The 18,640-nt window shown below is 32.5% G+C and overlaps 3 protein-coding genes across 3 annotated transcripts; 1 reads left to right on the top strand and 2 right to left on the bottom strand.

The window, feature by feature from the left end:
• Positions 1-3,257: 3,257 nt before the first annotated feature.
• LOC130494949 (uncharacterized) lies at positions 3,258-11,111 on the top strand. The gene is made up of 16 exons (XM_056985809.1): positions 3,258-3,321; positions 3,445-3,569; positions 3,690-3,759; positions 4,021-4,107; positions 4,240-4,350; positions 4,440-4,496; positions 4,660-4,740; positions 4,835-5,014; positions 5,562-6,003; positions 6,109-7,040; positions 7,125-7,674; positions 8,098-8,429; positions 9,088-9,306; positions 9,379-10,331; positions 10,446-10,452; positions 10,531-11,111. Exons 1-16 carry the CDS (start codon positions 3,258-3,260, stop codon positions 11,109-11,111), a joined length of 4,791 nt encoding a protein of 1,596 aa, XP_056841789.1.
• Positions 11,112-13,661: 2,550 nt separating this feature from the next.
• Positions 13,662-17,106, bottom strand: LOC108857368 (xylan glycosyltransferase MUCI21). Its single transcript, XM_057010315.1, is given in 4 exon segments — positions 13,662-14,184; positions 14,186-15,120; positions 15,594-15,668; positions 15,764-17,106. Coding segments are annotated over 4 exon segments (1,662 nt in total). The 5' UTR covers positions 16,152-17,106; the 3' UTR covers positions 13,662-13,920.
• Positions 17,107-17,354: 248 nt separating this feature from the next.
• LOC108859308 (uncharacterized) lies at positions 17,355-18,546 on the bottom strand. The gene is made up of 4 exons (XM_018633199.2): positions 18,342-18,546; positions 18,124-18,255; positions 17,652-18,035; positions 17,355-17,569 (listed from the first exon to the last, which is right to left on the bottom strand). Exons 1-4 carry the CDS (start codon positions 18,452-18,454, stop codon positions 17,434-17,436), a joined length of 765 nt encoding a protein of 254 aa, XP_018488701.1. The 5' UTR covers positions 18,455-18,546; the 3' UTR covers positions 17,355-17,433.
• Positions 18,547-18,640: the final 94 nt, after the last annotated feature.

The following is an 18,640-nucleotide window of genomic DNA, read 5'->3' as shown; positions in this document are numbered from 1 at the left end:
ATTTTAAGATAGATTTTAAAATTAACAGTTATTCAATATCAAAGATCTGTTTGAGCTTTTTGAGAATATTGATTGAGAAATATACAAGTTATCAAATATTGAGTTAAACGATTGGTTTTGGTAAACCACTTTGGGATCGTAAAGCTAAGACATGGAATCCTAAATTTATATTTTGAAAACAAATATGGGGTATTGGATCTCGATTATTAAAAATAGTGTGGATTTCATATTGTTATGGCTTTGTCTAACTTGATAAATTCTTAATTACCAAATTTATATTTGATGATCTTAGTACTTTGTTTTTTTTTTGTTATTTTTATTTTAAATTAATAATAGCGAGTTCTATGTTTTAAGTAGTTAAGATGGAACTAATAAAATTTCTTATAAAAACCGTATGGTAATCTGTTTTACTTTTTATTTTTAATTAAATATGATTTGCTAAATGGAAGAAGTGATGAGAATATGGCCCCTGAATAAGGTAACCGAGAATATAATTTGGTTAGTAAAATTATAGTAAAACAAGAAAAGAGTAAAATTATAGTAAAACAGTAAAAAAACTATAATCATAAATCAAAAGTGGTTTACTATAACTTTGTCAATACTCATATCAATATCTCACATACTACAAATTAGAACCCTGTCTCAGTTTGAATATTACTTGGTCAATACTCAGCTGAATTTATCAATATCAATTATAGTAAAACAGGGACAATAATGAGGAAGATTGATTACTTGCACAATAATGTTTTACTATAAAACTCAGGATATGTAATTAATTGGTTAGATGTCGATCATTGTATTTAGAAAGTAAAAATATTTACATATTCGATCCTTATTACTTTCCTTTTTCTACAAATTTGCCGGCTGGTCTATTTTTGCCTTGCTCTTCGCATTGAAATTAATGACGAAATTCATGAAAGTTAACTTAATAGAATATTTTATGCTATTAAACGATTACTTGACCACTACTCATGTCCGTATTCTTAGCAAGTTGAATATTTTGTTGCTCTAACAAGTGTATATAGTGTTTCCTTTCCACTCAATCACACGTATATTTCAGGGTACCTAGGTTACTCATATGTTCTTATAAATACTTGTACTATACTCGCAGTCATTCCATATCCATTAAGTCACGAAAGAGGTTACAATCTCCACTCTATATCTTCTATATTATGAAGATTGTGTTTAGGTTATAACAATCGATTAAGTGGTGATTTTTTCTCTTTGTCAATACACAGTATTTTATAAGCAATGGCAAGCATGAAGAAAACAATTTCTGAAATGCAAGAAGCAAAATCGGTAAATATTTACAAGAAGCAACGTATTGCCGACCATTTATTTTTTGGGTGTGCGCTAATTTAAGTTAGATATCGATACTTAATTATTGTTATTATTGGAATAACTCAATGTAGGCTGGACAATGCGTGGTTGTTGCGACGATTGAGGCTGTTGATGTGGAAAAATCATGGTACTACACTGCGTGCAATATTTGCAATAGAAGAGTCGTAAGAAAAGTAAATGATTTTGATGCTATTGAGAACCATGTTCAGTTGAACCCTCGATACAATTGCATTGCATGCAAGAAAGATGTTGAACATGTCATTCACTGGTATGGCCGTTTTATATTCATCGATCTTGCTACCTTTATAATCTCATATTATTATATGTTCTGTTAGTAATTGCAATTTTGTATTTTTTAGTTATTATTTGGTTTTACGTGTAACTGATAAATCAAAAGCAAAAGCCAAGTTTTTGCTTTTCAACAATGCTGCTCATAAACTCATTAGAAGATCTGCTTTTGAGTTAGTCGTAGAGGCTGCTGAGGTATTTCCTTCTTTCAAAATATTTTATGGACTAAGTTATATATCAAACAATTATATTGATTATGAATATTTCCATTAATTTTTCAGGGAAATCCATGGATTTTACCTCAATCTCTAACAGATGTAATTGGGAGAAAAGTTTTATTTTGGATCACCATAAAATCTTATGGTCTGAAAGAACAAAATTCAACATATGTTGTTGATCAACTGGTTGACGATGCAGAAATAATTCAACAGTTTGATCCACATGTACTTTTGAAATTACGTTTTTACTCAATATTGCCAATACGCAATATATTATCTAACCAGGTGCAACGTTTTGTGCAGCCACATGTTGTGATTTTTAATGATTATGACTCGGATGAGGAAGAGATATGAGTTGCATAAAAATCCCAAAGTAACCGAAGAAGTTGAATTCGATGATGCACGGTCCAGTGGATGAGCTTAAGATATTATTTGTTTATGTTTTCTTAAATTTGTTTTATTTTCCCAGTTTCCTTTTTTTGGTTTTACATTTATCAGAGACCCGATAATTCCTCTTATTTGTTTCTAAATTTTTTTAAAGCTCCTTTAATCTATTATTGTTTACCCATTATATAAAAATAGTTGGGGAAGAGTTTGAAAATCCTTTAAACCGATTGCTACAATTGGAGTTTAACTCATTTTTTAATCTTTGGCGTATAATATATATTGAATAATATTAGTGATCCTGTATTTACCCCTCTATTATATATTGTAAAAAAATGACCAATAGCATATCAAATAAAAATATTACAATAGGCGTAGCGAGATTGTTTATTTATCTAACGTGATAAAATAAACATTACATTATAAAACAATCTCATATTTATCATATTCACTAAAGAAATTTTGTAGAATAAGATAGTAAGATTTTTATTGCCATAAAGTGTTTCCAATACTCGCATATAGTTACTTGCGCAAGTAATAGATTGTAGAATAAGTATGAGACTTTGATAAGGAAATATTATTAATACTCATAATTGTTACATATATTGCGTAAGTGGATATCAAGTAATGCTCTTTTAAACAATGTAAAAGAAGATAATAATAGTTATATTGTCTTAAAATGTTTTCCAATATATATCATCTCTTGCGCAAGTAATAGAATGACCAATAAGGCAACACTTTGATAAGGAAATAGTATCAATCTTTAAAGATTTTTAATATATTTTAACTGGCTGTCATGTAATTAAGTAGGTGTTTTCTCTATTATAAATTTTGTTAAGACCTTCAATCCTTATTCTCTATCCTATATGCTCAAAACAGAGGTCGGCGTCTGCACTTGATTTCTTCGGTTTTTTATAAACTATTCTTACTTTATTCTAATCGTGTTTCTAACTACATAGAAGCTAAATATACAGAAAGTGTTTTGTTCACGAGGGATAACACAACCTTTTACCTGGATTTGGAAGCATGAAGAGAAGCAATACAGTGTCCACAGACACAGGGAATAAATCACATAAGAAAGCCAAACAAGGTATGTTATACTGAAGAAAAAAACGAATTTTGTTTTAAAGGGTCCTTTCTACTTAAAAGGGGGGGAATTATCATATTAGTTAGAATCATATCGGCTAATGTCTTCTTTAATATGTAAATGCAGGTAGTAATGACAAAGAGAATACAGTTGTGGGAAACACAACACAAAAATCATCTGTCACAGATGTTTCACCTACACCAAGTATCCAAAATCCTTTTAGGGTGCCTTTACAGAATGTAACCAATCAAGTACTTCAACCCATTAATCCACGCCCATCACGCTCTAATGGGACAAACTTTGTTGAAAATTCTCCGACGCCTACTGTCCCATTAAGTTGTGTTTTTCAAAGTCTTAAACATGCGACACAGAGGGCAAGAGTTGTAAGAAAGGAAATACTGGATAACAAAAGAACCATAGGCCTTACTACCTCAAATAGAGGTAATTCTTCTAAGAGCTTTCATTTTACCCGTGCTCATTCTTATTAATCTGTTGACAATAAGATCTTAACTGACCAATTTATTTATATTTTATTCAACAGTTACAAGGATTTTCAAGCCAACAAAGCCACCACTTGTACCAACTTCGAGTAAAAGTTACATTACAATCAATATATTAAGTAATTTAGGAAGAATGATTGGAAGCACCACGATTCACAATTAGCTTCCTTATTTGTAATGATAATATTATTTTTGAATGCAGGCCCCTATATTGAAACACAAAGTTCACCTAGCAGTGCAAATTTCAGTGTTTCTGGAAACGTCTCACACCCTGCGAGTAATGGCATAAGTAAGTAATAACTGCACATTATATAAGTATCGCTTTGTATATTTATTCTTATCGAAATACTTAAGACTGAAAATTAGGCTTTCGCACAATCTAGAGTAAAATAGTATGAATAATCAGAGTGTCATTTTTTAGGTAGAACTGGGAACCAAGAAGGTATTCAACGGAGTAGCAACATTTCAGCCAGGATACGAAAGACTCTTGGATCACCTCCATCGGTGAATTCAAAGACCAGACAAACGAAAGGTATCAACAGTTCTTAAATAATAAATCCGTATATCTATAAATTAGTTATATTCCATAAAGTGCGTCTAAACTTATCCAAAAATTAACAGGAAGACAAGGTTCAAATATGATAGGACAATCAAATCCGACTTTTCCAAATACTGAAGGTATTTTTAGACCCAATTTTAATTGTAGTAATATATTGACGACAGTTAACTTAAATACTTATATCATACCAGTTATTAGCAATTTCTAGCTGTAAATGTATATCGATTTAGTGTTCAGCCTGTCTGTGCTACCCTTTTTATATATTTTAAACATTATTTTCAGATAATCAAAATCGTAGACAGCAAACGAATACAAATGAATTCGTACCTCCACCAAGGTTCATTGTCGAGGACCATCCTGAAGGTATAATTTATTCATCATCTATATACCAGAGATTCAAAATTTTATTATCATTTTGAACCTATGTTTTGACTAGATCATACTATTTTTCACGCAGCTTACAATAATCGATATGAAATGGACAGTGAGTCTGAAAGTGAACATGAAGATGACGAGAATCAAACTTACACTAACTATCAAGCTGGAGAGTCTTTGATAAACCCATCGCCACAACATATCCCACAAGAAACGAATCAAACAGTTACACCGCCTATTATCATCGGGATACAAGAAAACGGTAATCACCTTTTTTCAATTTAATATATGACTTTCATTTTGTGACAATATATTTAAGGATATTGATAAGCCTGATAGAGTATATGATGGTGGAGGCTTGAGAGACATTTAATATTACCCTTACAGAAATTTGTTCAATGAAAATATCAAAATATAAGTATGTATCAATGTATGATGTATAGTTGAATTTAAATAATATATATATACATATATATATATATATATATATTAACATTAAAACCTATTTAAATAAAAGTTTTTTTTCATTCTGGTTCGTAATCATTATTATCTTAATATAGAAACAAATTTAAACCTTGATCATAAAGGTTTTATTTAGTAAAAACTAAATGTTATAATTTTATAAATTTTTTATAAAAATGTATAGGGGATTCTTTGTAACAGTAATAGGTGTATGTGTTTCTTAAGTGATTCCATATATTTTTAATCTTTCCTTGAGCCGAAAGTCTTAAAGTGTATGATTTATTTGAAATTTTCCTCCGTTTGATAAGGCAATATCAATAATTTTATAAAGATTTTTTCTTACGCAGGTTATTACGACGATGGAGATCCGGTTTGGAATTGTAAGTATTGTCAAGCATATATGTGGTTTGGTGAAAGAATTGGAAAACGCCGTCGTAGTTCCAATCCTGTCTTCACAATGTGTTGTAAAAGTGGTAAAGTTGTGCTTCCTCGGCTCGCGAATCCCCCAATGGAGTTAATGTATTTGTTATGCAAAGGAGACGAGTTAAGCAAACATTTTCGAGAGTTCATACGAGCTTACAATATGATGTTCTCTTTCACATCTCTTGGGGGCAAGATTGATCATTCTATTAACAATGGTCGTGGACCATTTGTGTTCCGAATGTCCGGTGAGAACTATCATCGTATTGGTGATATAGTCCCCGGGCCTGGAGAATCTCCAAAATTTTCCCAGCTGTATATCATTGATACTTTGAATGAGATCAGAAATAGACTTGACGCTTATGCCGGGTATTTTTCTGTTCGTTTTCAACTTAATACTATCATATATATTAGTCCGATTGCATTATGGTCAACATTTTGTTTTCTTATATTTTGTACATACATATGTTGCAGGTCAGACAGAGCGGGTGCTAAGAATTTAAGAGAATCGGTTGTTCTTCTCCTGAAGAATATGTTAGATCAGTGTAACCCTCATGTTCAGGCTTTTAGGTCTGCAAGAGACAGATTCGACGTGGAGGGATCTACAGGTTATAGGATGAGGTTGATTGAGAGTCGACAATCTGATGGACGGACCCATAATCTTCCGACTGCAAATGAAGTAGCTGCTTTGATACCTGGCGATTTTGTTTTGAATATGGAACCTCGAGATATTGTTCTTGAGAGTACAAGTGGAAAGTTGCAAAGGATAAGTGAACTACATCCGGCGTATTTGCCTCTGCAATATCCACTGTTGTTTCCATATGGAGAGGATGGCTTTCGATTAAATATTCCTATTGGTTTTGAGGAGAGCACTGCGAGAAAACGCAAAAATGTAACTATGCGTGAGTATTTTGCCTTTCGGATTTTAGAGAGGAGGTGGGAAGCACCAACAATTACAAGATCAGGCAGATTGTTTCATCAGTTCCTTGTGGACGCCTACACAATGATAGAATCGAGTAGACTGCGGTACTTGTGGTTGAATCAGAAAAAGCTACGGTCTAGCAGTTACGATGCAATCCAGAAAGCAGCTGCTAAAGGTGGAGCTAAGATGGCTGAGCAAGGGAGCCGGATTTTTATTCCAGCAACTTTCACCGGAGGAAAAAGGTATATGAAGCAGCACTACTATGATGCCATGGCTATGTGCAAGTACCATGGATTTCCAGATATTTTCATCACTTTTACTTGCAATCCAAAATGGCCTGAAGTTACAAGGTATCTGAAAAAATATAACCTGACCAGTGAAGACAGACCAGAAATATTGTGTAGAGTTTTCAAGATAAAACTGGATAATCTTATCGGTGAGTTGACAAAAAAGAACGGATCCTTATTTGGCCCTACTGCTGCAGGTAAATCTCAATACACATGATATCTTTGCTAAACCCCGTTATGATTGATTAAAAATTGTCTGACACTTTTTTTCATTTTGTTAGTAATGTACACGATTGAGTTTCAGAAAAGAGGAATGCCACACGCTCATATTCTTGTCTTCATGGAAAAAGGATCTAAATTTCCAACAGCCGATGATATAGATAAGATTATTTCTGCGGAAATACCCGACAAGACCGTAGATCCAGACCTCTACGAAATCGTTGGGGAATGTATGATGCATGGTCCTTGCGGTCCAGCAAAGAAGGATAATGTATGTATGGTCAACGGAAAATGTTCTAAGATGTTTCCGAAACGTCTCAACCCAACAACAACGATTGACCCAAATGGATTTCCAGCGTACATGCGTCGGATTGATGGTAGGTTCATTGAGAAAAATGGAATCAGACTAGACAATGGATATGTTGTACCATACAACAGAGACCTCATGCTCCGATATCGCGCGCATATGAATGTCGAGTGGTGCGTCCAAACACGAGCTGTTAAGTATCTTTTCAAATATATTCATAAGGGACCTGATTATGCCTCAGCTGCAATGGATATGGAAGATGAAGATGGTGTCATTGACGAAATTAAAACATATTATGACTGCAGGTATTTTTATTTCTTACATTAATTAGTTTTATGTCATACAATTTACTAAATTCTACAAACTATTTACCAATATATATAAAATTCAGCAGACACACTATAATAAATCCATGTTAATATGTTCTCCAATATATATTTGAAAAATGGTCATGTAAAAGGGTTTTAAAACGGATTTTTATAATTAAAAGAAATAGAATAGTGTATACCTACAAATATTCTAAAATGTGTTATAATATTGACCCTGAAATATACATAACTAAATTTTTTAAAACTTAATTATTTATTTATTATATATAACAATTGTTTCAATTTAATAACTTAATAAATGAATAAATACATTTATTAATACACCAATTTTAACTGTTTTGACATTTTAAGGAATTACTTAAAATTTACTAATTAGTGTTTCTGTATCTTAAAAATTAGATATATTACGGCATGCGAGTCTTCATGGCGAATTCTTGCTTTTCCTACACATTTCCGTACTACTGCTGTAGAGAAACTTGGATTTCATCTTCCCGATCAGGAGCTGGTGTTTTTTGATGAAGATGAACCTATTGAGAGTATTCTCAACAAAAAGACGGTCAACCAATCCATGTTTTTGGCCTGGTTTATAGCAAACAGAAAATATCCAGAGGCTAGAGAGTTGACATATGCTGAATTTCCAACTAAATTTGTGTGGAAATCATCTACGAAAGAATGGGTACCACGGAAACGAAGCTTTGCGATAGGGAGGATTGCGCATATTGATCCATCAGGTAATGAGCTATAATTTATTAATACGGAAATTGCCATATAAGAAATGAATATTACAAATACGTATTTATGGAAAATAATTATCGGAATTATGGAAAGATTAATAATGTAAGATTTATTACTTATAATAGAGAACAAACTATAATATATAATAAGTATTCGAATATAATTATATAATAAGTATTGTAAATATTACAAAATTAAGACATGATTATATAACATTACCTAAATATTATTTATCGTTGTTTAGAGCATAAACTATTTCTTTTGTATACTAATTATTTAAACTATTTATATTGCCTTATCATATGTTTTCATTTATTATAATAAAATTTAAGTCATTTAAATACCTACTTAAATTTTGTTATTGCCTTATATATTTATTTTTAAAATATATAAGAACTATGTAAAATATTATATGAGATATCGTTTAATATTAAAGTTTTTTCTTAGGTGTCTTTGGTTTTTATAATAACTATTATAATGGGATTCCGTAATAAAAATATTAATTTATTTATTTTATGTCCTTTAACATCACTTTCCATATTTTCTTAGGTGATGAGCTATATTTTTTAAGAGTATTGCTAAATTGGGTAAGAGGTCCGACATCGTACGAAGATATAAAAACAGTTGATGGGGTTTTATATCCTACATACGAAGATGCTTGCTTTGCGTTAGGATTGATGGATGATGACAAGGAATTCATTGAAGCTATCAAAGAGGCTACTGACAATAGTTCTGCCACATATGCCAGAAAGCTATTTGCGAGAATGTTGGTATCCAAAACGATATCTCAGCCTCATGTTGTCTGGGAAGCTACTTGGGAGTATCTCACCGAAGATATCCTTTACAAGAAGCGCCGAGAAACTGGACGACCTGGTCAGTTTTGTCTTTTTAAACTCTCATATTTGATACCTCTCTCTGTTATTTAATAAAATAAATAAATTGCAGATATAAACTTGAGCATAGAGCAGATAAAAAATATTGCTCTTACTGAGATCGAAAATCATTTGCTCAGCAATGGTCGTAGCCTCAAAAAATGGCCTCTTATGCCAAAGCCAGAAGATTTTGCCTGTTACAATGGAAATCGCCTTATAGATGATGAGCTTAATTATGTTGTGGAAGATCAGCTAAAAGAAAATGAAAGGCTTATGGCGTTGATAACAGATGAGCAAAGAGCGGTATACAACCAGATTCTAGATGCAGTTTTAAATGATACGGGTGGAGTGTTCTTTCTTTATGGTTATGGAGGCACAGGAAAAACTTTCGTATACAGAGCACTCTCATCAGCTATCCGATCTAGAGGTATGATTGTTTTAAATACTGCATCCAGTGGAATTGCTGCACTGTTGTTGGAAGGAGGTAGAACCGCACATTCGAGATTTGGTATTCCGATAGATGCAGACGATTTCAGTACCTGCAAGAAAATGGAACCAGGATCAGATCGTGCAGAATTAGTTAAAGCGGCAAAGTTAATTGTATGGGATGAGGCGCCTATGATGAGCAGACACTGTTTCGAGACGTTGGATCGTAGTATGCGTGATATTATAAGATCTTCGGAAGACAAACCGTTTGGAGGTAAAGTTGTTGTTTTTGGTGGAGATTTCAGACAGATTTTACCGGTTATCGTCGGAGGTGGTAGAGCAGAGACGGTTTTGGCGGCTCTGAATTCGTCTTATCTTTGGGACCACTGCAAAGTTTTGAAGTTAACAAAAAACATGAGATTGCTCGCTGGTCTTACTGATGATGCAGCAAACGAGCTTCAGTCGTTTTCAAACTGGATTTTGGATATTGGAGATGGAAAAATAAATTTGCCCAACGACGGTCAAGTTGAGATTGATATCCCTTCTGATTTGCTGATAGAAAATGTTGGAGGAGATCCTATTGATACTATGGCAAAAGAGGTTTATGGACAAGCTTTTCAAACCTCAACAGATAAGGATTTGTATAGACATCGAGCGATTCTTACTCCCACAAATGATGAAGTTGATAAAATTAATGATTACATGCTTTCGCAGTTGCCAGGTAACATGTTGAACCATTTACTCTTATGCTCCACTAGCAATAAGAGATCACTAATAAAACGTCCACATAAACTTTCAGGTGAAGAAAAGGTTTATCTTAGCTCGGACAGTATTATCCCATCCGATGTTGACATACAAGAAAATGTAGTATATCCTGCAGAATTTTTGAACAGTGTTAAAGTGGCTGGACTGCCTAGACATTGTTTGAAGCTCAAGGTGGGTGCTCCTATTATGTGTCTCCGTAATATTGATGTTGCAGATGGCTTATGTAATGGTACTAGGCTAATTGTTACTCAGTTACTGCCCCATGTGATTGAAGCTAGAGTTATAACGGGAAATAATATTTCTGGAGACAAGGTTTGGATCTCTAGAATGTTTGTCACGCCACCTGACGCAAAGTTTCCCTTCAGAATGCGTCGAAGACAGTTTCCGGTTACATTGGCTTTTGCGATGACCATCAACAAAAGTCAAGGTCAAACACTGGAAAGAGTTGGTTTGTTCTTACCTAGGCCAGTATTCTCTCATGGTCAGCTCTATGTTGCACTTTCAAGAGTTAAGTCAAGATCGGGATTAAAAATCCTAATAACTGGTAAAGATTCAAAGCCGCAGACGAAAACATTGAATGTTGTCTACAAACAAGTTTTTCAAAATATTCCGTAATCAGGGTACGTAATTATAATATATTTTTTCAAATATTATAGTTTTAATGTCTAACTGTTAGAATAATTATTTTCTTACAAGGATGTGCAAGATGGGTAAGTATTCTGAGTCATCAGACCTAATTTATTTGATTATCATCCAGCTTTCAGCCTATTTCTTCGATGGTATGCCATTAATCGAATTTTATGTTCAATAAAATTATCATATATTTTCTTATATCTATCAAATAATTTTATCTGGTCCAATAGCTTACCAAACATAATATATTTTTTTCAGGTGTCTAATGGATTTGGTTTTCTTTATCGAGAATGGGTATTTCATAATTTTTTGTCGTTTATTGATTATGTAATTAAATGAAATCTATGTTTAATATTTATGGATAATATTCATTATTAATTATTCTTTCTTTTATTATGTGCACATTAATAATTAAATTACTGAGTAATATAATACTATTATATTATATTATAACCCGATATTACAACACATATACAATACAATCTCTAATTACAAAGGATAATTACACTATTTAGAACTCGGAGTTTTAATGAAAATATATATTCTTAAACACACTAATTATTTTGAGACTTTGCAATTATACATACAAACAATAACAACCTCTTCAATCTCGAGTTAACATCTTCAATCTCGAGTTAACATATTTCCAAATGTTGGTACCCTCTCATCTATATCAGATCTTGCGTAAATATTTTTCCTTTTCGCTAAAGCTTTCTCCAAATCACGTGACTTGATGATCCAAAGTCAATCCGTTACTTCTAAAGCTATACACTATATAATCCAAATTTTGAAGTTACTCATGCCCGCACAGGGTGCGGGCCGGTCACCTAGTTACCATTATGCTCTATATTATTCAATCAACTGTTGTTAAAAAACATGTAGAAAAACATTTATTAAATGCTAATATACTCTAAATACTCTCTAACAAATGTTCTCATACGAAACTTTTGGAATAGCATTTGTATTTACAATTTATAAATTCAAGAAAAAAATATATAATTAGTTCATTTATTTGATTTAATAATATTATAAAATTATTTTTATATCCAGAAAATAAAATTTAGATTTCTAAAATAAATTTAAATATAATTTTTTTTAAATAGTATTTCACATTTAAAATATAATTTAATTATATAAATTATATTATATTTTAAATGCGAAATATTATTTTTAAAAATATTTTAATTGTAAATTTTATTTAAAAAATAAAGTTTTCGATATAAACATAATTTTGAAATTATTAATTAAATAAATTAATTATATATCTTTTATATATTAATATATAAAAATGTATATATGTAATGATAGTTTATTATTTTATTTAATAATATTCAAATTATTTTATATCCAAAAATAATTTTATTTTATTTTATTTATTTAATAATATTCATAATTGTTTTATATCCAAAAATATTTTTTTATTTTATAAAAAAATAATATTTTATAATTTATTTATTTTATTTACTAATTCCAAAAATTATGTTTGTATCGAAAAATAATTTTTTATTTTATTTTATTTATTTAATAATATTCAAAATTATATTATATCCAAAAATATTTTTTTATTTGATATAAATTTTACATCATTTTTTAAATAATAAGATTTGACATTTAAAATTTAATTTATGTTATTAATTAAGATTCATTATTTTATTTACAAATATATATATATATATATATATTATTTATAATATATATTATTTTAAAATAAACATATTATATACTAATTTTTTATAAAATAAAATAAAATTGTATACGGCCACTGCTTTACCAATCATCTTATTAAGAATTTTAATGAGAGCTACTGCTTCTTCATGAGCTGTACCAATCATCTTATTATGAATTTTCAAAATTGTATTTACATATATTGATTGTCAGAGATATTATTCACTAGAGCAATTAATTTTCAAAATTGTATTTATATATATTGATTGTCAAAGATACCATATTAAACTAAACAAAAATTTAAAAATATTATATGAACTCTCAAAAATCATACTTATATATATATATTGATTATTATTCATTAATTATCAAAATGACGCTATTTTGGATAATTTTTTAAAATTAAAAATTATTTTTTGGAAGATAAGTCTCACACTTGTGGAAAAATAAGAGTATATTAACTGCTAAACCAAAATAATTTTCTTGTATAAATTGTGTAAACATTAATTTATATATAAGTTAATCAAATAAATGTTGTCAATTATTTTTTAGTTTTATTTTCTCAAATAAATAGATAACTATTTATGTATTTTAATTTAAATTAATTATTATTAATTTAAACAATTAGTTTACAGTATTACTAAAAATTAAATATATTGTAAAATTTAGAATTTTGTGTTGTTTATGTATATAAAATTACATTAAAATACAGTTAAATTTTCAAAAAGATATTTCAATTTCTAATAATATTAGTTAAGTAATAATTTAAATTAATAATTTTTTTTTGAAAATTGAACTTTATTTTAAAATTTGAAGGTCAATATATATAAGCACAATTTTAAAATATTATTATAATGTCCGGAAGAAAAGTCACAATCTTAAAATTTATCCAGTATTTTAAAATTTTTGTTGGAATAGAAAAAAACATACATAGCTTAAACGAGGTTTAGTGGGTAATAAAATACTACTCCCTCCGTTACTAAATAGATGATGTTTTAGGGAGCTTTTGATGTTTCAAAATAGTTGATGTTTTAGTATATCAATGTACTTTTTAACTTTATCAAAAACTGTGTAACCAATGTAAAATGTAATCTATTTTGTGATTGGTTGAACAATTTTTAATTAATCACTTGTTTCGTGTAATGGAGAGCTTGTAAGCACGAGACAACGGTTTCTTGAATCCATTCAGATCAAGCGACACGTTTTGGCGCTCAAGATAAATTTTCTTAGTGTAGTTCCATCCTTTTCTAGTAAAACTCTTTGGATCTCTGATTATCGGATCATCTCCACCATATTCATAGTATAAAGAGCTCTCTCTCGGTTTAATCTTGTAACCAATGTACTTCAACCTCAGCTTCTTGGCTGGTTCTCCATAGTAAGTCTCAGCAGCCCCACTCGGTTCCTAACGGTATGATCTGTATAAACATTGTTCTCGGTTTCAAGAAAAGGAAATGCGTCATCGCAGCTCCGTGAACACCGATCATTACATCACTAGAGTTCAAAGATCTGTAGATTTTCGCCAGCTCTGTTGTTTTGTCCGGTCTCAAAACCTCAACAGAGAAACCAATCTCCTCGGCTAGTTCCACCAGAAGATTCTCGTTCAGCAGCTCTCTCGATCCGTTTCTTGACATGATCACCAGTCTCGGTTTGAAATCTCGAGACCTTGTACCAGTCTTGTTCTCTGCTTCTTCTTCGTCTTGAATCAATCCATGGATACGTGGCCAATAAGCATGATCCAACACGTTTCTGAAATCAAGAATCGTTTTATTCCCAAGCATTAACGATGGAACAACACTCAACTCGTCGTGAATCTTTAGCCCCACGATAGCATCCTTGAAACAGTACGTTCTCTTGTCGCCACTGAAGTCCACCGGTGGATAATCAGAGAGCTGAGAGAGGATATCACCGTACTTGGTAACCCACCAGTTACGATACTCAACGATCACAAACACAACCTTCTTGTTGAAATGATGCGAAGTGATGAACAGAGGGATGATCCCTTCGTTGAACTCGTGGTAAACGTTTCCAGTGTATCCGCCCGTTGAGAAAAAGACAGCGGGAACGTTATGGTACGCAACATCGCAGACGTTGTTGTTGTTATGATGTTCATCGTTGGCATCTCTGTAAACGAGATCGAGTTCTTGAACGGTTTCCATCACGCTTGTTTCCCATTTCCTTGTGTAAGGTTTGATCTTCTCAGGGGATTTGGACTTGTTTTTGAGGGATGTGAAGAGGAAGATTGATGAAGAAGCAGAGTGTGTTCTAACGTCTCCTTTCATGATACAAATGTCGGATCTAAAACCGGTTCTGTCACAACAAATTGTTCCTGGAGGCAGCATAAACAATTCAGACAGAGACATAAAAGAGTGTGTTATGAGACATCAGTTTCGTTAGTATTAAGTCCTGCCGTTATTAACCGAACCTGCCAAAATTGAAAAGTTTGGTTTATAGTTCAGTTCAATTTGGCAACTAAAAAGAGAAAATCTGATTTGGGTTCGATAATCGGTTAGTTCGGTTTTTTTTAAAAAGTTTTTTTTTTTACCAAACAAAACTTATCTTAACCAAAATTTTGAACTGAGCTAAACTAAAATCCAAATCGAAAAAGCCAAACGAAATTAACCGAAAAATCAAAGACATTGGTCGAAACCAAACTAACCAAAAACCAAACTGATTTTTTCTGGTTCACTTCGACGAGATGTGAACCAGAAAGAACTAACCGAATTCTGAACTAACCAATCCGAACTAACCAAAAAAACGGAACCCACATGCCTAGGAGTGAAGCTGGCAAAGAAAAGTTACCATAGGAGAATCCTGAACATAGAGGTGCAATGAACTGTTCATAAGGCATAAGTCCATCTTCTCTGCTAAAAGCATCTGCAGAAGAGAGAGAGGTAAAGACAACACTCACAAGTCACAAACCGGAAAATGAGAAAAGCTAAGAAAGAAGCTAGCAAAAAGGGGTACTTTACCAATGAGAGAGAAAGAGGAGAAGCTGAAGATGTAACAGCAACAGAGGAAAGAAATAAAAATAATCAATAGAATCTTCTGTTTTGCACTCTTTAGGTATACGTCGCCGGAGACGGAGACGGGGGTGGCACCGGAACAACCTTGTTCAACTGAAACTTTAAGTTTCTCTCCTTTTTTGATAAGTCTGTGGTACTGCACCATTTCTTGGAAGAAAACCCACAAGCAATCAACTTTTGGTATTCTGACTAAGAATCCGGCTAACCCATAAGAACATTCACCGGTAAAATGAGAGAGAGATAGAGAGAGAGAGAGAGGTGTCTTGTAAAGACGTTTTTTATGTCTTTCTGGGATTTGCCGCTCTCTTACACCAACAGAGAAACAAGAGAACATGAGACTTTCGAGAAAGGATGTTTCTGTTTGAAAGGTTTTGTTTTCTATGAAATTTCTTTTAGACTTTAGCAATTTTTAATGTTTAGTCATCATCACATATAGAATCAAGGAGAAACCGAGAGTCGTGTCAAAGAAGAAGTTTTTTATTCAAAGAATTTAGTAAATAATTGATCTTCTAATCTTTCTGTTTGAAAAAAACCTTCATATATGATGATGACTGCAGTATACATAAACTTTGAATTAATCTTTGATTATTTGTATAGAAGATTCTTGTCTGACCTAAAAACAAAATAGTCTTTCGGTTTACAGTGATTAAACATGTACACTACTAGACTACAGTTCCATGTTAGACCGGAGGTTAAGGGAAATTAGATTGGAAGTGATGAAAAGATGGTTCGTAATTCACGCAATCGAATAAATGGTCAGCCGGTGGGCCATCACCATATCTAGCCTAATTAAGGGAATGTATTTACTGATTACTATATCTAGCCGATGTGTTTATACCACCTTTTGCCATTATTACTAACTATGGAGATATACATTCAGTTTATAACGTACTAAAACAGTAAACATAGTAAACTTATTTTACCTTATCATTTGATTAACACAGCGAGTTTTGTTTAAATTATCAACAAGTAATAGCCCTTTCCATGGGACGAGAACGAACTAGATTGCAATTGCATATATGCATGTGATGTGTTTCTTCTACTCTAGATATGCTCTCCTTTCCATTTATTTTTGAATGTACTTATGTAAGTGTGCATGTGATTTGGTAAATTCTAAGATATCTAGAAATCCTTCGTGACATGTAGTACGGTATATATATCTATCTATCTATCTCCTAGTCCTAGAACCCTCTACATACCAGGTCATGGGCAAAAACTGTCCAGCTCTTCTCTTTGCCTAACTTATGTACATTTGATGCGTTGCTCATGACAGATATGGATACAAGTATAACTTATGTACTTGCAGGTATTGTAGAAGCAACTGGAGTTCAAGAAATAAAAGAAACACACAAGGGCTTGTATCCATACCTCTCAATGATAACAACCAAGTGGTTTGCCACTGCAAAGGACTTATCTACCAGGATACAAGCTATCTCACTCAAGGAAACTTTTGTCTTTCAAACTCTTTCTAGCACTTTATAAGATTCTTACTAATGCCTTGTAGAAAAACATAAAGTTGTAGCACATATTTTGTGACTTAAAGTAATCTCTGAGCTTATTTTGTGACTTTGTCTTATTGAATACAAGATCATTCCATTTGGTTTTCTTGGTTACATTTATGGTAAGACGGGGAGATCTGTGGAACTGAAGGAAAAGAAACTCACACGGCCCTGAGCGATATGACAGAACCTTAACGGTGCAGCTATACGCCTTTGCAGGACTTTAACATCTTCCTTGCTTGGTGGAGAGTCCCTGTAAAAGATGACCGAGTATGTTGAGTAAGATGCATATTGAGACACTTGCTTTCATAGCTCGGACTAACGAAAACGCTTACCCAGAGAAGCAAGCCACGAAGCTAGGTTCACCAGGAGAAGACTTCTTGAACCGGCTATTTGGTAAATATACATCAAACACCGCTCTTGCACCACATATTTGCATATCTTCCAAGAGTCTAGTTACATCATCCTTGTCTTCAGGACATTCACCGGCAAAAACCGACTCTTCTTCACCACTTGGTGTCGTAATGGCAGCATCCTTTGACGTCCAAGGAACACCATGCCTTCTAATGATGTAACCTAGACCCTTCAAGTATCTATAAACCTCGTAGCTTTCCCAACAGCAGCCGTTTTTCTCCTCTGCAATCTTCTCATACAAGCCCTTCAATGGGATCACTTCTTCACTACCTAAGATCTGCAACTCTCCTATCTCACTCAAATACCTGCCACAATAAGAAGAGAGAGACTATTTCATCAGAATGACTGAGTGAAAAAAAACTAATCTAAAACACACTTATGTTTTCGACATACAAAGCCTCTTCTATGAAGCAATATGTCTTGCCACTACGGATGACTCCAGTTGTTGTCCAAAGCTTCCCTCTTCTAACCTCAACTTCGGCCATTGCTAACTCTGTAATCCAGCGAGCCTTTGAAGATCCAACTCTACAAATGTGCAAAAACCCACACAAACAAAAGACAATCCTTTAGACAGCAAAACCCAGAAAACGATTTGCTGAGGTCAATCAAACCTGAATTGTAACTTGGGTCCTGAATGAAATTCATCGTCATCATCGAGTGCGAAACCAGCTTCTTCCTCTTCGCCGCTTGAAGAGGCAGCTGCTTCCCAGTCTTTTTCCTCCATAATAAAGCTCAGAATCTTTGTGGGGCAATTCCTCGAACAGTTGGTGTACAACCTAGTTCTGTCGTGAGTGCTCGTGCGTATCGCGTGCTTAGCTTTCTTGTTTATTTTTTTTAGGTTTTGACTTTTATAAATGGAGGAATAGAACCAAACCGAACCGGTTTTCTTTGTTTTGAGTTTAATTTCTAC

This window comes from Raphanus sativus, chromosome 5 (assembly GCF_000801105.2).
Source record: "Raphanus sativus cultivar WK10039 chromosome 5, ASM80110v3, whole genome shotgun sequence".
NCBI lineage: Eukaryota > Viridiplantae > Streptophyta > Magnoliopsida > Brassicales > Brassicaceae > Raphanus > Raphanus sativus.
This window is presented reverse-complemented; position numbering and strand designations above follow the sequence as displayed.